We start from the raw sequence: 16,802 nt of genomic DNA, 5'->3' as shown, positions 1-16,802 counted from the left end.
AAAGAGATGATTTTTCATTTCCTATTGTAGATTATTAATTTTTATGGTGTTTATATATCTCAACTTGTTCGATTCGCTCGTGTGTGTAACAACGTATTTGATTTTAACGAAAGAAATCTCTCTATTATTGAAAAATTATTACACCAGGGTTTTCGATATCACAAACTAGTCAAAACATTTACTAAATTTTACCATCGGTACAAGAACATCATTCATAAATGTAAATCAACATGCAGATATCTTATACGTTCAGGAATTTCACATCCAATCTTTCATGGTAATATTCTATACAAAGCACAAAAATGTCGTCATTCACCTCAAAAGCTAACCAAACCTTTAAACAGACTTATTCAGAAGGGATATAGTTACGATAAAGTTTTCAGGTTATTAAAGATGGCATATTTTGGAATTAAATTGATTCACTTATAGGGTCTTTGCATCGGAAATAAACACATTTATTCTAAAACCAGTTGTTGGCATGATACGGGTTATGTTCTTCTCATATATTTTAATGATGGTATGATACTAAACCCCTAACGGGAGGGATTGTTTTTGATTTTCATATGATGAAGACATAATCTTTCAGTCAGTTTTATTGAGGTCTGGAGCTGGCATGTCAGTAACTGCTAGTAGTCCTTTGTTAATTTATGTACCATAGTCATTTTCATAGTTTCTTCTGTTACCTATTCTGACATCGGACTCAGACTTCTTTTAAACTGATTTTTACTGTATGTATTGCTGTGTGTTTGTTTATTTTACATTGGCCAGAGGTATAGGGGAGGGTTGAGATCTCACAAAACATGTTTAACCCCGCCGCATTTTTGCGCCTGTCCTAAGTCGGGAGCCTCTGGCCTTTGTTAGTCTTGTATATTTTTGTTTTTAATTTTAATTCATTTATATGTTTCGGAGTTAAGTGTGATGTCCATTTGCACTGAACTAGTACACATTTTTGTTTAGGGGCCAGCTGTACCCGCCTCCGGGAGCGGGATTTTCCCGCAGTGTTGAAGACCCTTTGGTGGCCTTGTGCTGTTTTACTACTCTTTGGTCGGGTTGTTGTCTCTAGACACATTACCCATTTTCAGTCTCAATTTTATCATATTGTTTTAATTATTATTATAACTGTTATATTTTTAAGTATTAACGTTTATACTAATTGGGCTCCCCTTTTTTGTACAATAAACATATTTTAATAAGTCAATTTTTTTTTCTTTCTAGCATAATTGTACAATCGATACAGTGAATTAAAATTCATACTATGAGTATAATATTATCGGTTAAATCTATATGATTATTTTGTTAGTTTTGTCATACATGTAAGTTTTGAAAACGCTATCAATAGATAATAAAAGTCTGTTATTTTACCAACAAATTCATGAAAATAATTGATGTTCAAACAAATTCATCAAAGCTACTAAGGTTAATTAATTTCGGCCCATTAAACTTTTATATGTTTTTTGATAATCATTTGTCTCCCTGCTCATAAATCCAGAATATAGACTGAAATTTGATGGCACGTATGAATGGAGATGCCTGATAAATTCTTTCAACTTAAAGTATTATTAAATATCTTGAGTTATTTAAACGTGTCATTGTTTGCATTCGAAATTATAATTGTTGAACGTACTGAATATAATATACTTACAGGGTATGGTGGCCTATCATAGCACAAATAACTTGTGCGTCTTCTGTAGTAAAACCATCATCACATACTGAACCCCATATGCTTTCGTGATAAATAGATACTGTACCCTGTCCTTCGATGCCATACATCAAATTCACTCTGGCATCTGTCATACGAAAAATTAAAGCGAAAGGATACTGGAAAACTATCAGTATGTCACAGACAAGGACTACGTGTATGCTTACCAGAAAAAGGAAAAGAAAAAAAAATGTTCACTATGAATGTACCTCTACTTGCGAAAATATTGTAATGGGGGTATTTGTTTGTTATACAAGATCTAATTCCAGAAGAAAAAACATACTGACATTTGAACAGTTTGAATAACAGTTAAAAATTATATATGTAAATTGTTAATTTTCTTTGAAACAGATACATGCAAGCGATGATTATCAGACTTTGTTTACATTTTTTATACATATAATACAGTTCAATATATAATGTTAATTTTCCAATATTATATGCATACCGTAACAATTCAGGAGAACCCCTTCTGTGAAGGTTATACCAAATTGCTTAGCAATTGCCTTCGAAGAGAACATACTGATTATTATTTATATGGACAAAAATTACTTAATTCCAAGGCAAATTCAGAAAGGGGAAGTCCATAAAAATGACACATCAAACTTTATTAACCAACGGAACTAATGGAAACCAAATGTGATATCTGACTTGGTACGGGCACTTTACGGAGAAAATAGTGGCTTAAACCTGGTTGTATAGCTAGCTTAACTTCCCACTTGTATGACATTTGTTTATAGTTCCGTTATAAGCGGCATTAAAAATCCTTTTGAAAAAAAAACAGACAATCCATGCACTTGGGAACTCGTTTGTTTTGGAAGAGTCAGCTGTCCAAGATCCACTAGGGACACCTGCATCGTTACTTTTTAAAAAAAAATTGGAGTCATATACTGTGGTTAGGCATCACAAAACAGTAGATTGGTTATTTCTCTTATATTATCCTAAGACAGCAGCACATTCATATACCCTCATATTTGTTCTTATTTAACCAAATGTAACTAAAATTAACTCTAACTAATGAAAGTTTGAAATGATAACATGATTTTTTAGAACAAAGGATGACGAGAATTTAACTATGAGAATTAAAATAGCACATACATATTGAAGAAATGGACAACATACAACACTGAACATGAATGCAACAGCAACAGAAACCTCTTTAAAACAAACTAGGAGTAAATGCTGGTACTGCGGAAGCGTAAGTCGGCCCATCTCAACTTATGCCACCCATGGTGTCACTCATTGCAAGTAATGCATTCTGTAACGTCATTAACCAACTTACCACAGTCCACGGAAACGTCTGCATGATGTTCACAGTCATGTTGACCCCATCCTGCAAATTTGCACTCAACAATATCTTTTTCAGAGCCATCACATGATACGTCATCCATCCATATTTTTCCAACACCTTCATTGTAATGAGCAGACCCATATACCCGGTAATTCCTTTGAAGAAAACACCTGTTTTATCCCATTATGAAGACGTAATGTAATGACTAAAATATGAAGAGGCTCCAAGGAGTCTATCGCTCAATCAATTAAATTACCAAATGTAAATTTAAACACTGGCAGCCTTCTTTTAAACACAAAATAATATTTAAACCGGTTTGATCCAAATACACTATACATATCGATTATGAATTTCAAGGTAATCTTAAAAACGCAAAATGAATGGAAATTGTCATGTTTGAGGAAAAGATGATGAGATTGTGGTTACTGGACTAATGATTTTGGTCATTGTAATGTATTTGTAAATCTTGTATTGCGAATCATTTGAGCTTTTAACGGATTCCTTCTACTGAAAAAAATAAAAAATCACATTGCAGGGCAATAACTTCTGATAGGAGTTGAAAGACGATTTCGATCGTTTTACCTACTTGTCGATCATATAGGTCATAAATTTTCTATGTATTTATAATTCCCTCATTTTCAAATATATGGGGTTGAGCATTCCTGTTGACGGTAAATCCAGAAAATCGCTTCGGACGCAGAAAATGCTTTCAGTGTTATAATCATTTATTAGCACTGTGAAGGTACCACTGTCGCTAACACCAGCGTTAATTTTAGTCTAGAATAGTATTCACTAAATAAACCACAATGTTTAAAAACAGATTATTATGACATGGTCAGTTTGCAGAGGTCAATATCCTTCCCTTAAGTCATTCCAAAATACATTGAGAAGTCTTCGATAGAGGAAAAATATCACACCTACTTATTGTTTATATCAAAAACAATCTGAATATCAAAGGCAAGGACCAAAAAATTATCGTAGCCGTTAACTATTTCTACTGTAGTATTCAAGAGTATAATATTAAAAACAAAAATGGTTAACACAACTATTTATGGACAGTAACTCTTATAAATATTTGATTGACGATATATGTCATGTTGATTTTTGTAGATCTTTCCTAGCTGGTCATTTTGTTTTTTAAAGTTTTACCTTTTCTATAATAAAATATTTCCATGTTTAATGTTTGCATTTGACTGTCAGATTTTCCTTCAGAGCGGACCAAACTGATGATCGTTTGTAGAAGACATCCCATTGATTGTTATAGCCAAATTTTAAACCTTTGGATGGGTGGTTTTAAGAAAGATTTTTAAGAGACAAATTAGCAAAAAACGCAAAACGAGTTCCAATTCTTCATTAGAAAAACTCTTATGCGGACTTCAGTGATGAATTCGGTCATTTGAATTATTTATGCATGTTGGTAACAATGTTCTTCTGATCAAAGTTTCTCTCTATCAATTGTGTTTTTTTTTCTCAAGATAATGCTCAAAAACGCAAACATGGGTTTCATTAAAGTAGCAAACTTTATCAAAACTATATCATACGGACATTAAACAATATAATTTCATCGAAATTAGAAAAAAACTGCAGTTTTGTTTATGATACTGACTTTATCAGCAAGAATATCAAGCGAGCCTGTTAGGGCGAGCTGATATTCGAGCTGATAAAGTCAGTTTAAAACATAAATGCCATTATTCTGTTTATTGGCAATTTGTCATAACTGTATTGTTTTTTGTTGAGTAAATGAAGTAATAAGAAATAGTTAGTAAAACTACTTTTACGCGTACAAAACGTTAGGATTGTTATTCGGTTGTATGAATGAAGTTGCGTGCATTTCATTGATTAATTGACGCGGATGGACTTTGGCACGCGACGTTGCTGCACTGATACATGACGTTATTGCCTAATATTTTCGAGCATCAAGTCCTGTCCATGATCATAAAAATATTAGGCAGTAAGATCAAAGGAAGATGTACAAACTGCCGATAAATAATTTTATCGGATGTGTCCTATTCCCGATTTTGACATTTCTCTTTAACACATTAACCCGAGACAAATGTTCGGAAAATAAAAATATTATATTCATTCATAAGAAATCCGGAATAAGAAGGTTAGATTATTTTAACTTACGTATTGTGATAACCAAGCATGCGACAAACAACTGTGGCTTCTTCATCTCCAAATGAGTCGTCACAAATTGTTCCCCATTCACCACGGTACTTTATTTCAACTCTACCTCTAGAAAGCGTTGAGCCATCGGCTAATCTTATTCTTGTTTCTGTTCGAATAATGAATACAAAACTGTTATATTTATCTATATGTGACGCAAAAATTAATTCTTGGATATCTAGCAAATGAAGTACGAATATAAAAAGGGATATGAAAAAACAAAGAGCAGATAACTCCATTGGGAAAAAGAGCTGAATAATATTGAACCAAAACGAAAACAAGATAATCCATATTTTATGATAGAGAGATACAAATAAAATTAAAAACTAATTGTTCAGAGAACAATTGAAGGTCTTTTCACTTCTAAAGATTTATTTTGATATAAAAATATTAAAATTCGGTTTAAAATGTCATTACCAGTGTCAAATGATAGCTTATTGTTTGCTGATTCCAAAAATATATGGTTTCTATACAATTTTGTTTGAAAAAACGGAGGTAATTTGATACTTCCGGTCTAAAAAATGTCATTTCCGGTACTATTTGATAGTTTATTTGAAACTGCTTTCAATAATATATTGTTCTATATATTTTTACTTGAAATAGGTACAAAAATAGCCCCTTCCCGTTAACACAAGGTCACTTATGTTTGCTTTTTCAAAGTCATATGGCTTGTAACCTAATGCACAAAGTCCTATGGCTTTATGATGTATAAATATGAATTTAAAGCAAAGGTCAAAATCTAGAACGTCAAATTTACCTATGACCCTGACCTCAATTTCAAGGTCTTAAACAAAGGACCTCAAATCAAAAGACACTAGGTCTTTATTATATATGGTTAATGAGTTATATCATCATACGCGTAATATCAAATATAATAGGGGAGAAAACTCCCATTTAATGTCAGCGTACCCTTTCAACCAAAATGTATGTGTTATGACATGTCGCAACTAACAATTTAGTAAAAATATGTTGTCGATATCTTATATGGTTTTTGAAGAGAAGTGAAAATAAGCCAAAATCAATATTTTGAATATGACCTTGACCTTTGACCTTGATCTAATTTTGTTGTTTTTTTTTTTAGAATAAGGACCTCAAATCAAAAGACCCTAGGTCTCTATCACTTATGGTTTACCAGTTAGAAATGCATATCACTTACATCAAACGCATAAGGGGAAATAACTCTCATATTGATAGCTTCGGTTCAAATAGTCATCCTTATCCTGAAGATCTCACTACAAAGAAATCAGAGTTTGGGGAGATAACTCTTACAATAAAAAGTCTTCGACTAAACAGGGTCAGTCTCAAAAGCGCAATAACTGTTCGATATCATATGCAAAAAATCTAAGCGACAACTTGCGAAACCACAAAACAAGTTTTGAAATTTGGCGGAAGAAGAAAAAAAATAATCAGAACAAATACAATAGGTCTTTCAACAAAACAGTGGAAAGACCTAATAAATTGAATAAGATCAGAGCGTACCTCGACCTCAGACACTAGTAGCAGACAAAATACAATTTGATGTTAAAAAACATGAAAAGTCTGTTTAAACGTATACAGATAAGGGCAACAGTAGTATACCGGTGTTCAAAAGTCATAAATCGATTGACAGAAAACAAATCCGTGCTACAAACTAAAACCGATGTAAACATATCAACATGAAACATATCAGAACAGCGATTTAGGAATATTGTTAATATTTTGAAAAAAAGAAAGTAAACAGTTTGAAATAGTGCCAAAAATCTAGTACATTGCTTTAACAAAATGCTCTTATTTAAAAAGCATGACAATTGTATACTATCTTTGTAGTAGAAGAATGATAATTCATGATTAACTTCGACAATAATTTAAAAAGCTGAATCATAGCAGGCAACAGATGTAGGTGATGAAACTAATCTGCAACCCTTTAAGATTTAATACCTTTAGTCATTGTTGATATAGGATGTTTCATCATAACCTGAGTACTCTTTCATTGCTAAATCTGTTTTCATTTAGAGTAAATAATAAGCTGAGGTTTCGTTAGTTATACCTGGTCACTATCAATTTGATGTCGGACTTTTCAAGAACTAATATTTCTGTTATTTTGATGAACAAATATATTAAGGGACTATCATAAACTAGGTATCGTGAGGAAACAGACAAAAAAAGGAAAAATACCGACAAGACAGTCAATAGTCAACAAAAATCGTGAGATTATGGAGTTAGACTTGCGGTATGGTAACAACTCTAACAAAAGTATTGAAAGTCATTTGTGTGTTTTAACCTAGAAGTAGTTGAGACAGTGATCAAGCATTTATTATGTTGAAATTTGGTTACGAGAATGATGCAAGAGCATCTAAGAAATTGGGACAACTTGACCCAACTAAGCATTAAATTAAGGAATTACATTTTTTCAAGATTCAAAAATCCAAAGATCATAAGTTAAAAATAAGATTTATGAAATGCTTTTGAAAACTATGTACTGAGAGTTTTTGGAATGACTTTTGATAAAATATTGAAAGGTTTGGGAAAATTTGAATTGGATTGAATAATGAAATTATGTTTGACCCCGCCACATACTTTATGTGCATATCCCAAGTCAGGAGCTTGTAGTTCAGTGGTTGTCGTTGGTTCATGTCTGTCATATTTGTTTTTCGTAAATTGTGCTTAACTGTATGTCTTTGGTTTTCAAATACAAATGGCAATATTCTAGAAGAAAAGATATGACACCCATCCTAGTGCAATCTAATGCTTACATATGACCTACATTAGCACAAAAATGGTTCTTAAATAGTGACAGACTGTCAAAACATTCAATTTAGCGTCTGCTCTTCCGACGAGAGGGATATTTGTATAGATATTTAAATTCGTCCCATTGGTAATCGTCCCATACTGAATATAACTGATTTACCTTATAAACTTGACGACAGTTATTGTTGGGACCATACAATTTTCACTTAAGTACACAAAAAAAATGCAAAAAGAGATTGCAGAAGGATTTATGGGGAAAAAATGAATTTTGTCAAAAAAAATTTCTATTTTCCCTATGTCTGTAAGCCTAACTGTTTGAATATTTTGTAAATTTCAAACGGTCATATTCAACAAAAGTTTATGATTTTCAAGCTTAATAAATAATAATTGTTTCACTTATATTGTGCAGGAATTAAGCGATATTTTTTTCTGGAAAAAAAAATGTTATCTGAACTGGGCAGAATTTTTGATTTATACAATAGTGTTAAACCTTTTGTTTACACTTAGGATACACACATTACCATGACATTTCAGATTGACTTTAAAATATGTTTCTACTACACATTTTATCAGTCATGGGTATTCCTAATGAGAATATGTGTAAAACACACAATTATATATACCTACGATTTTTTTCGACCGTTCTGTAGGGAACCCCAACATCGGTCTTATCAAATATACCATAAACGTAAAATGCAACCATTTCAATATGTATAACAATAGGAAACTTGAATCGAGAGGAGAGTTTTGGGGTTACCAAGGCCTACCCTCTAAAGCAAAAGTAACCTCGGCTTAAAAACGTGTATGAAAAAAGTTAAATAACAAAAACACCGAACTCCAAGGAAAATTCAAAATGGAAAGTTCCTTAACAAATATCAAAATTTAAAGCTCAAAAACATCAAACGAATGGAAAACAACTGTCATTTTCCTGACTTGGTACAGGCATTTCCTGACGTAGAAAATGGTGGATTAATCCTGGTTATATGAAGGCAGCTGCTTATAAAGTGTAAGTAATTATTACTCCACTAGTGACAATCGAGTACTAATTGGTTAACAGGTAACAATAAGTAATATCAAAATCGAGGTTTTGTGATTACAACTGTACCAGTTCTGCGTTCATTTTTCACACAGATATTCAATCACGTTTGATTAACCGAATCATGCTGGCTTCCGAAATCGTTCAAGGAATATAACAACAAATATCTGTTATAATTAATTACAGAATAAAAATTTGTGTACGTTAAGGTAATTCAGCACTCCCTGCATTTTTAGTGGAGTTCATTATTTTCATCTTGCTCAATCTTTTGTTTGTTTATTGAATTTCTTTTTCTTTGTGTCGTTTTTCGTTTTTTAGCCATGTGGTTGTCAGTTTCTCTTCGACTAGAGATTAAACGTCCCCTTGGTATCTTCAGCTTCTTTTTAAAAGTGAATGAAACATATTAGAATATTTTAATTATCGCTTTGACGAAATTGTGCTGTTTGGTACTATAGAACCTGTAGCACATGGAAGGTAAAGAGAACCAGAAAATTCCATTAGCGCATCTATATCCAAAAACAACCATTGAATGGACCTTTTAACAGAGTGATGGTTCGATGTGCAGGACCATTACCAAAGGCAAAATCGTACATCATGCATTGGGTGATTCGCTCCTTTTGAAGTTCCTGGGAAAGCCTAATTTATCCGACACCATGATTTGCCTCGTCTAAATCGTTTCATGAGATTTGGACATCAGTAGACTACAATTCCCTAAATTTAGCATTGCGTAAGATTAAGAAATGAAACCCGCCTCCTGTACATATATCCAGCAACATTACATTCTGTCTAACTGATGACTATCATATGCTTAGTTTGTTGTTTTTTTGCAGAAAACCACAAAGCGAAATACAATTATTTACTACCAACCTACGGAAAATGTTCCACATACATTATTTTGTACATGTATCAGAACAGACAATTGTTTTTATCAAGAATGTATTTTTCATTAGAAACAATGAATACCAGGTGATACTTTTACATGTTTCATCATAAAAACACTCGACAATTCTTAGGAGCAGATGTGTTAACACCGCTCAGTTTGAATCTGAATTCTATATATGTGTTTATATTTATTGTGATGATTAATTCAAATACATTTTGTTGAAACTTATTCTTTTAGTTACAAATGGTCATTTAATTCCTTTTTCTACAATGTTTATACAATCAATTATTATATACACTTACGGCATTGGATACCAACATCTTCCGAATGACCACAGTCATTTTTATCCTAGCCTTTAAATCTGCATGCAGATATGTCATTTTCTGTGCCATCACAGTCTAGTTCGTCCATTTTGATTGGTAGACTACTCTCTCCAAAATGTGCTCTCGGATAAACGATTGGGTGACTTAAAAGAATATGAAAATCATTAGCTTGAATTGTTAATTAAAATTTATTTTAGGTTATGTTTAGGTTATGTTTAAAACATGCCACTATGACACATTGTGTCTGTATAAGATGATGATTCATAATAAATCATTTAGTCGAGTTTAACTGTATTAGAAGTCTTGTCTTTGTAAAACTTTTCATGAAAGGCATGCATTTCTTGGGTTGAGCAAAATACTTTAATAACATGCTTAAGTGTTATCAGTATGGCAATTTCTGCTATTATATTGGCAGGACCTACGTAAGATACCCCATAGTAAACATAGCTATAGATATAAGAAGATGTCGTATGAGTGCCAATGAGACAACTCTCCATCCAAGTCACAATTTGTTAAAGTAAACCATTATAGGTCAAAGTACGACCTTCAACACGGAGCAAGCTATAAAGGGCCCCCAAAATGACTAGTTTAAAACTATTCAAACAGGAAAACCAACGGTCTAATCTATATAAAAAACGAGAAACGAGAAACACTTATGAACCACATCAACAAATGACAACCATCAGGTTCCTGACTTATGACAGGTGCAAACAAATGCAGCGGGTTTAAACGTTTTAATAGGCGCCAAAACCGATAAATGTTATCCCTATAGCACCATTACGATCCTTATATGCCAGTTGTATTTTAAAAGACATATGTATCTACTAGCTATTGGGTATCATTTAATGTATATGATGCAAATTTGTGCTTTACAAAGATCAATCTATTATCTTTCTGTGGATTTTTTTCGGCGGAATTTATGCTCATGCACTAAAAAGATCCACTTGTACTTGCACCTACCACAATCGACTGCTTTATGAAAATGTGTCTTTAATTTAAAAGTTTACAAATATCTCGACGATCCATACTAAAATTTATGTAAACACACGTATATAAGTTGCGTAAAATCCTAAATTATGCACTTTTATTACACTTTTAAAGCCCATAGAAACAGATGTAAACAATTTGAATATACCAATTCGGCTTTGTTTAACCTTTTCTAACAAAGAGTTCCATTTCTTTTGTTTCATTTCAACTGGTTATCCGCCTGATAGTGTACCATCACAACATAGAAAGAAACGCTATAACATATTAATTGAAATGGCTTAACTCAATCAAAAGACATATTAACAAAAACAAGTGAACATACACCAACGAATACATTTGATCTATGCCACAATGTAAATACAAAATTAATAAAACAAGGGGGTTAGATGTAAAACAATATCAAAAAGACAACCATAACCTTAAACAAAATGCCGCCAAAATAACGTATACAGGTAAATAAAAATAATTTTCATGTAAGGTATACATGGAGTACGGAAATGATGTTTACAAAATAAATAATTTTGTTGTACGAGAGCAAAAGTGAAAAATTATCGTCATACTAAACAATTATCAAAGGTGGTATATATTAAAAATAGTGAGACTAGATATAACACTGAATAAGTAAATATTAAATAACAAAAATACATTGCAAATTGTATCAACATGTCAAATTAACACGAAAGTACGATTTGAGAGTACTCGCAGTTACTGAAAGCTAGTTAAAAGCCAAAAACAATTAATAATAACAAATTATGCATCAGAGACTGAAATCAACTAAAACACATCCCAGGGATTAAGTTTTTTAAAGTCATGGACAGTCAAAGAAGACATGACTAGTGCAATGCCAAAATTAAATTATGGACAGGCAGTATGATAGTTAGGAGCTAACCTGTTGATAAATATGCATAATGTAATATATAGATAGAGTAATCTCTATATAGATAATGAACGTGGATGTGTATTTATACATCACAAAAAAACGTTTGAAAAGCATATAAATTTAGTTATGTTTTAATTTGCTGATCACAAAATCGATAGTTGTGCCAAAGTAAACTATATTCAACGATCTAATTACTAGCATGTTTAGCTGTCAAAATATTTTTTGTTTTACTTTAACAATAACCTAACGATGCCAATTATTAAATTTGAAATTTAGAAACCTAATATAAAAGTCAACAAAGGGTCGAGACAAGGATATGCAAGTAAAAGGGAGTTCCTATGGGAAATTGCATTGTCTATATTTACAGAAGTGCAACCTACACATATTAATAACTATGTAAAAGAGAGGCGAAAGATACCAAAGAGACATTCAAACTGATGAGTCGGAAACGAGCTGACAACGCTATGGCAAAAAACGAAAACGACAAACTAGTACACAAAACTCACTAGAGACTGGGCAACAAAAAAAAACACCAACAAATTTGGGGTGATAACAAGTGCTCCGTAAGGGTAAGCAGATCCAACTTCACATGTGGCATCCGCCAATTTGCTTATGTTAGTGCAAAACCAGTGATTTATCTTATTTTGACGTTACATTTGAAACAAGAGGACGGAATTGTGGTAACGACAAATGGAACATATCCGTCGTCATCTGTGAACCATCTTGGAATAACGGCCAACCAACTCGTGATAGCGTCTGTGAACTACACATCGTAAAATATCTTGTTCGAGTAGAGCCTTGGCTCATTTATAAACATTACTGATAAGATCTAAATATTTTTTCGGGTAAAGCTCATGCTCATATATGTTTTGACCAAAAACATGCCTGAAATTGCCATTTTAGTCTAAACACGTTAACTTCGGCATGTTTATGACTACATGAGAACATCAGAAGTTACCATGAATTAAAAATGATCATGTTAGATAAACATGTGTATTTATCAATAACATTAACCCAATTTTGAAGGCTTGAATGGGTTTACTATTTCAGCAATTTCAGTGGTCAATAATCATATGCTCTTATGATACCTCCTGTCATAGGTGCCAATAGTTAACCGATTTTCAAATCTCATAATTCGATACAAATCAAGGTACCTGAGGAAATTGTATGCACTACAAAGGAAGAGTGACTTAGTTGAGTCGACAGAGAAAGTAGTTTATTGACTTTAAAATTTCATTAATCGATAAAAATAATAATCAAGGTAACAACAAAAAAAACGGCGGAAATCGAATGAACTCTAAAGGGAGCAAGACTGATCGTCAACATAAAAAACATTCACTGTTACATATGTTATGCATGCATTACTAGCCATGTGAATCCACTGTGAGTCGAAATGTTAAAATCGTGAAAAGGACACTATCGGTAAAATTACAGATCAGACGGCCATTCTGTTATCTTTTTATCTAAGACCGCGAAGTCATTGCACTAGTGAGTTTAGATATACACAAATTGTATCAGTCAAAACATATGTGATGATGCGAAATAAGAAACCAATTGTCGGTACCTTGTCAAAAATCCAAGAGTCCTACATACAACTATAGCATCTTTCTGATCAAAACTGTTATCACAAACAGAACCCCATGTGTCTCCGTTATACACTTCCAATCTTCCTTGCGATGGAATAGGTCCACCTACAAGTCTTACCGGTGTTGCTAAAATTCAAAGTAGAGGTTATCATGATTAACACAATGAAACTGTAAATGCAGAATGAAATTGTACTATTGATATTTCAATAGATTCGAGTCTGAAATACTACTTTGTAAATATGGATGAATATCATCCGATTGTATAAAAAGCTATGTGGTTTTAATTATTAGCATTATTATTATATTATTATCATCATAATCATTCGTCTTCTCCTACGTATTAATATTTTGTCCATCTTATATCTCGGAATCGTATGAGCCAATCTTAATAGACTATACAAGAATGTTAACCACCTGTGCAGATTTGCAATCGGGGTATGGCATTTCCAAGATGGCCACCGTTTCCATAGAAACAGCAAAAATGTCCAAAAAATCAAAATGCTCCATAGGTTATGACACTTTACACAAATATTGACTGGCATATGTAGGTCTGCAATTTGACTTTGGAATTTACAAAATGGCCGCCATAACCATGGAAACAGTTCAAATTTCAAACTTTTCAAAATGCTTTAATCTTAATGTAAGTTATAAAAAAAATAATTGACATGTGAACATGCGCTGTTTCACTTTGGAATTTGAAAATGACTGCCGTTACCCTGGCAATTGGGGGACGAGGGTGCCATACAATATTATTATACTTCACGTAAAAATGCAATATTTTGATTGGCTTATACGAGGGTGTTAATTTACTCTATCACATAGCTGAGCGGGTGACAATTTTTTTGAATGTTACCCTCTCGTGCAGAGCCTTAACTGGTTTCTTCAATTGATAACCAGATTTTATAACTCTCACATGTGCGCTTGAAAGTAACGAAGATAAGCATATAGCTGTAAGATCCTAAATGACACCGATTTTAAACAAAAACAACAGGCGACATGTTTGCTGAAGTTTCAGAGTATGATATATTTAATATACTGGAGATAAAAGACTCAAAGTCAACAAAAAGATGCAAAGTTCACAGTTTAAAGAGTTTCCGTGATTACCTCGGCGAAGACAATACATTTGAAACATTTGCTAAACCAAAATTGAATGAAAAACTGAGATTGTTTTTTGCTTCGTCACGAAAAACTGACGGGAATCACTTGAAAAAGTCTACCATCACTAATTATAGGTACGGATTGTCAAAATATTTGAAAGAACATTGTTCCATAGACATTACAAAGGATGTTAAATTCACCGGTTCAAATGATGTGTTCAAAGCAGTCGTCGTTAACTTAAAGAAAAAAGGGTATGCCTCTTCTGACCACAAACCCCCTATTTCTAAAGAGAACCTACAGAAGCTGTATAACACTAATAGTATTGCAATCAACACAATCACACCTAATGGTTTACAGAAAAAGGTATGGTTTGACATAATGTTCTATTTATGCAGGAGAGGCCAAGAAAACCTGAGATCTATGACCAAAAAAAAACATTTAAAACAGATTCTAGTGGAAGAGAGTATGTGTATCAACAAATAGATGAATATGATAAAAATCATCGTGATGAAGCTACCCCTTATAATACCGTCGGTGAAGCAAGGATTTACGCAAGAGTAGGTGATCCTCTGTGTCCAGTATTATCATTTAAATTGTATCTGGAAAAACTTCACCCGACTCTCAATGATTTATGGCAGCGCACAAAGGATTCCTTTGATATAAGTGACACAACATGGTATTGTAAAGCTCCTAAAGGGAAAAACAGTTTAGCAGTAATGATGCGTGAAATATCCGAGAAGGCTAAACGTTCTAGAAGGTACACGAATCACTCTATATGTGCAACATCCATTACTGCAATAGATGAAGCAGGCATAAAGGCTAGGCACATAATGAGAGCCAGTGGACAACGGATTGAAGCCTCTATCCGTAGTTATTCCAAGAGACTTAGCAAAAAACAAGCAACGTGAGATGTCTGACAGTTTAAATAATATGCTTCAAAGTGACAATATTAATCATGAACTTCAGTCTGAAGGTGATCACAATATAACTGAGACTACACCTGAAGCACATCCATTACTTGGGCTCGTCGCAGCTGAAATAGAAGCTTTATTTTCATACAAAAACACATTGGAAGAAATTCCTGTCATGCCTATGGATATTTCGGTTGCGCCGCAAAATGTTTGTGTTCCTGATAACAAAAACAAGGAAAACTCACCTCATTCAGCTGTTTCTTCAAATTTTCAGCTGTCCATGAACAATATCCAGCCATGGTGGAACACTAACACAATGAACTTATGTCCGAATATTACTAACAGTGTGGTCAATTTCAACATTCACAAATGATTTTCAAAATTGAATTGTTTCACCAACTAAACAGTAACTGTTAAGTTTTATTCTTTGTTGAATTTTATTCTGACAGACAGTTATATTCAATTCTATGTTGAATTGTTTCATATATAGTTATATACAAAATGTATGTAACCTTTGTTTTTTTCTCTTGTTAAAGAATTGATGAAAAATATTTCTGTTTTCTTGTTGTATTTTCTCCATTTCATATGATTATGTATCAAATTTGAAAAAAACATGTCAGGTAGATGTGTACATGAGACAATATCTTTATTTCCGTTATCTTATACAGAAATGCCAATGAAAGTTGGCAATTATCAAAGTATATCATGATATAATTCATATAAAGTTGCAATATTTTTCACGATTAAAATAACAGAACATTCAGTATAATAAATTAAATAACACAAAGCTGAGAGGGTGATAAACAGTTTGTTACCCCTTGAAAAACATTGTCAACCTCGGCTTCGCCTCAATTGATAATGTTTTCTCGGGGTAACAATCTGCTCAATCTCCCTCTCAGCTATGTGTTATCTATAGAATGTTAACCACAATGTGCAGATTTGCAATTTGAGGTTGGCACTTTTAAGATAGCTGCTGCTGCCATGGAAACAGCCAAAATGCGAAAAAATGGGAAGTGTTCCAAACTTAATGAAACTTGACAAAAAAGTGTTTAACTGGAATGTTTGACTTTGGAATTTTCAAAATGGCTACCGTTAACATGGAAAACAAGCGAAAAAATATAAAGTGATCGAAAATTAATGAAACTTTACAGAAAACATGTTGTGAATCCAAGAGTAGAAAAACAAAAATTTAGAAAAACAAAAAGAAGAAAAAGT

At 32.8% G+C, this 16,802-nt stretch overlaps 1 protein-coding gene across 1 annotated transcript in view; it reads right to left on the bottom strand.

Annotated features, from left to right (window-relative positions):
- Nucleotides 1–16,802, bottom strand: part of LOC127723838 (deleted in malignant brain tumors 1 protein-like) — a 162,998-nt gene that overhangs the window by 82,439 nt on the left and 63,757 nt on the right. The window contains exons 7-8 of the mRNA XM_052230560.1: nt 13,557–13,704; nt 5,118–5,252 (exon numbers count right to left, since the gene is read on the bottom strand). Coding sequence (XP_052086520.1) covers nt 5,118–5,252; nt 13,557–13,704 — 283 coding nt within the window. The remainder of the gene's footprint in view (nt 1–5,117; nt 5,253–13,556; nt 13,705–16,802) is intronic.

Source organism: Mytilus californianus, unplaced genomic scaffold (assembly GCF_021869535.1).
Source record: "Mytilus californianus isolate M0D057914Y unplaced genomic scaffold, xbMytCali1.0.p SCAF_13, whole genome shotgun sequence".
In the NCBI taxonomy this organism is placed as follows: domain Eukaryota; kingdom Metazoa; phylum Mollusca; class Bivalvia; order Mytilida; family Mytilidae; genus Mytilus; species Mytilus californianus.
The sequence above is the reverse complement of the archived record's forward strand: the minus strand, read 5'-3'. Positions and strand labels throughout refer to the sequence as shown.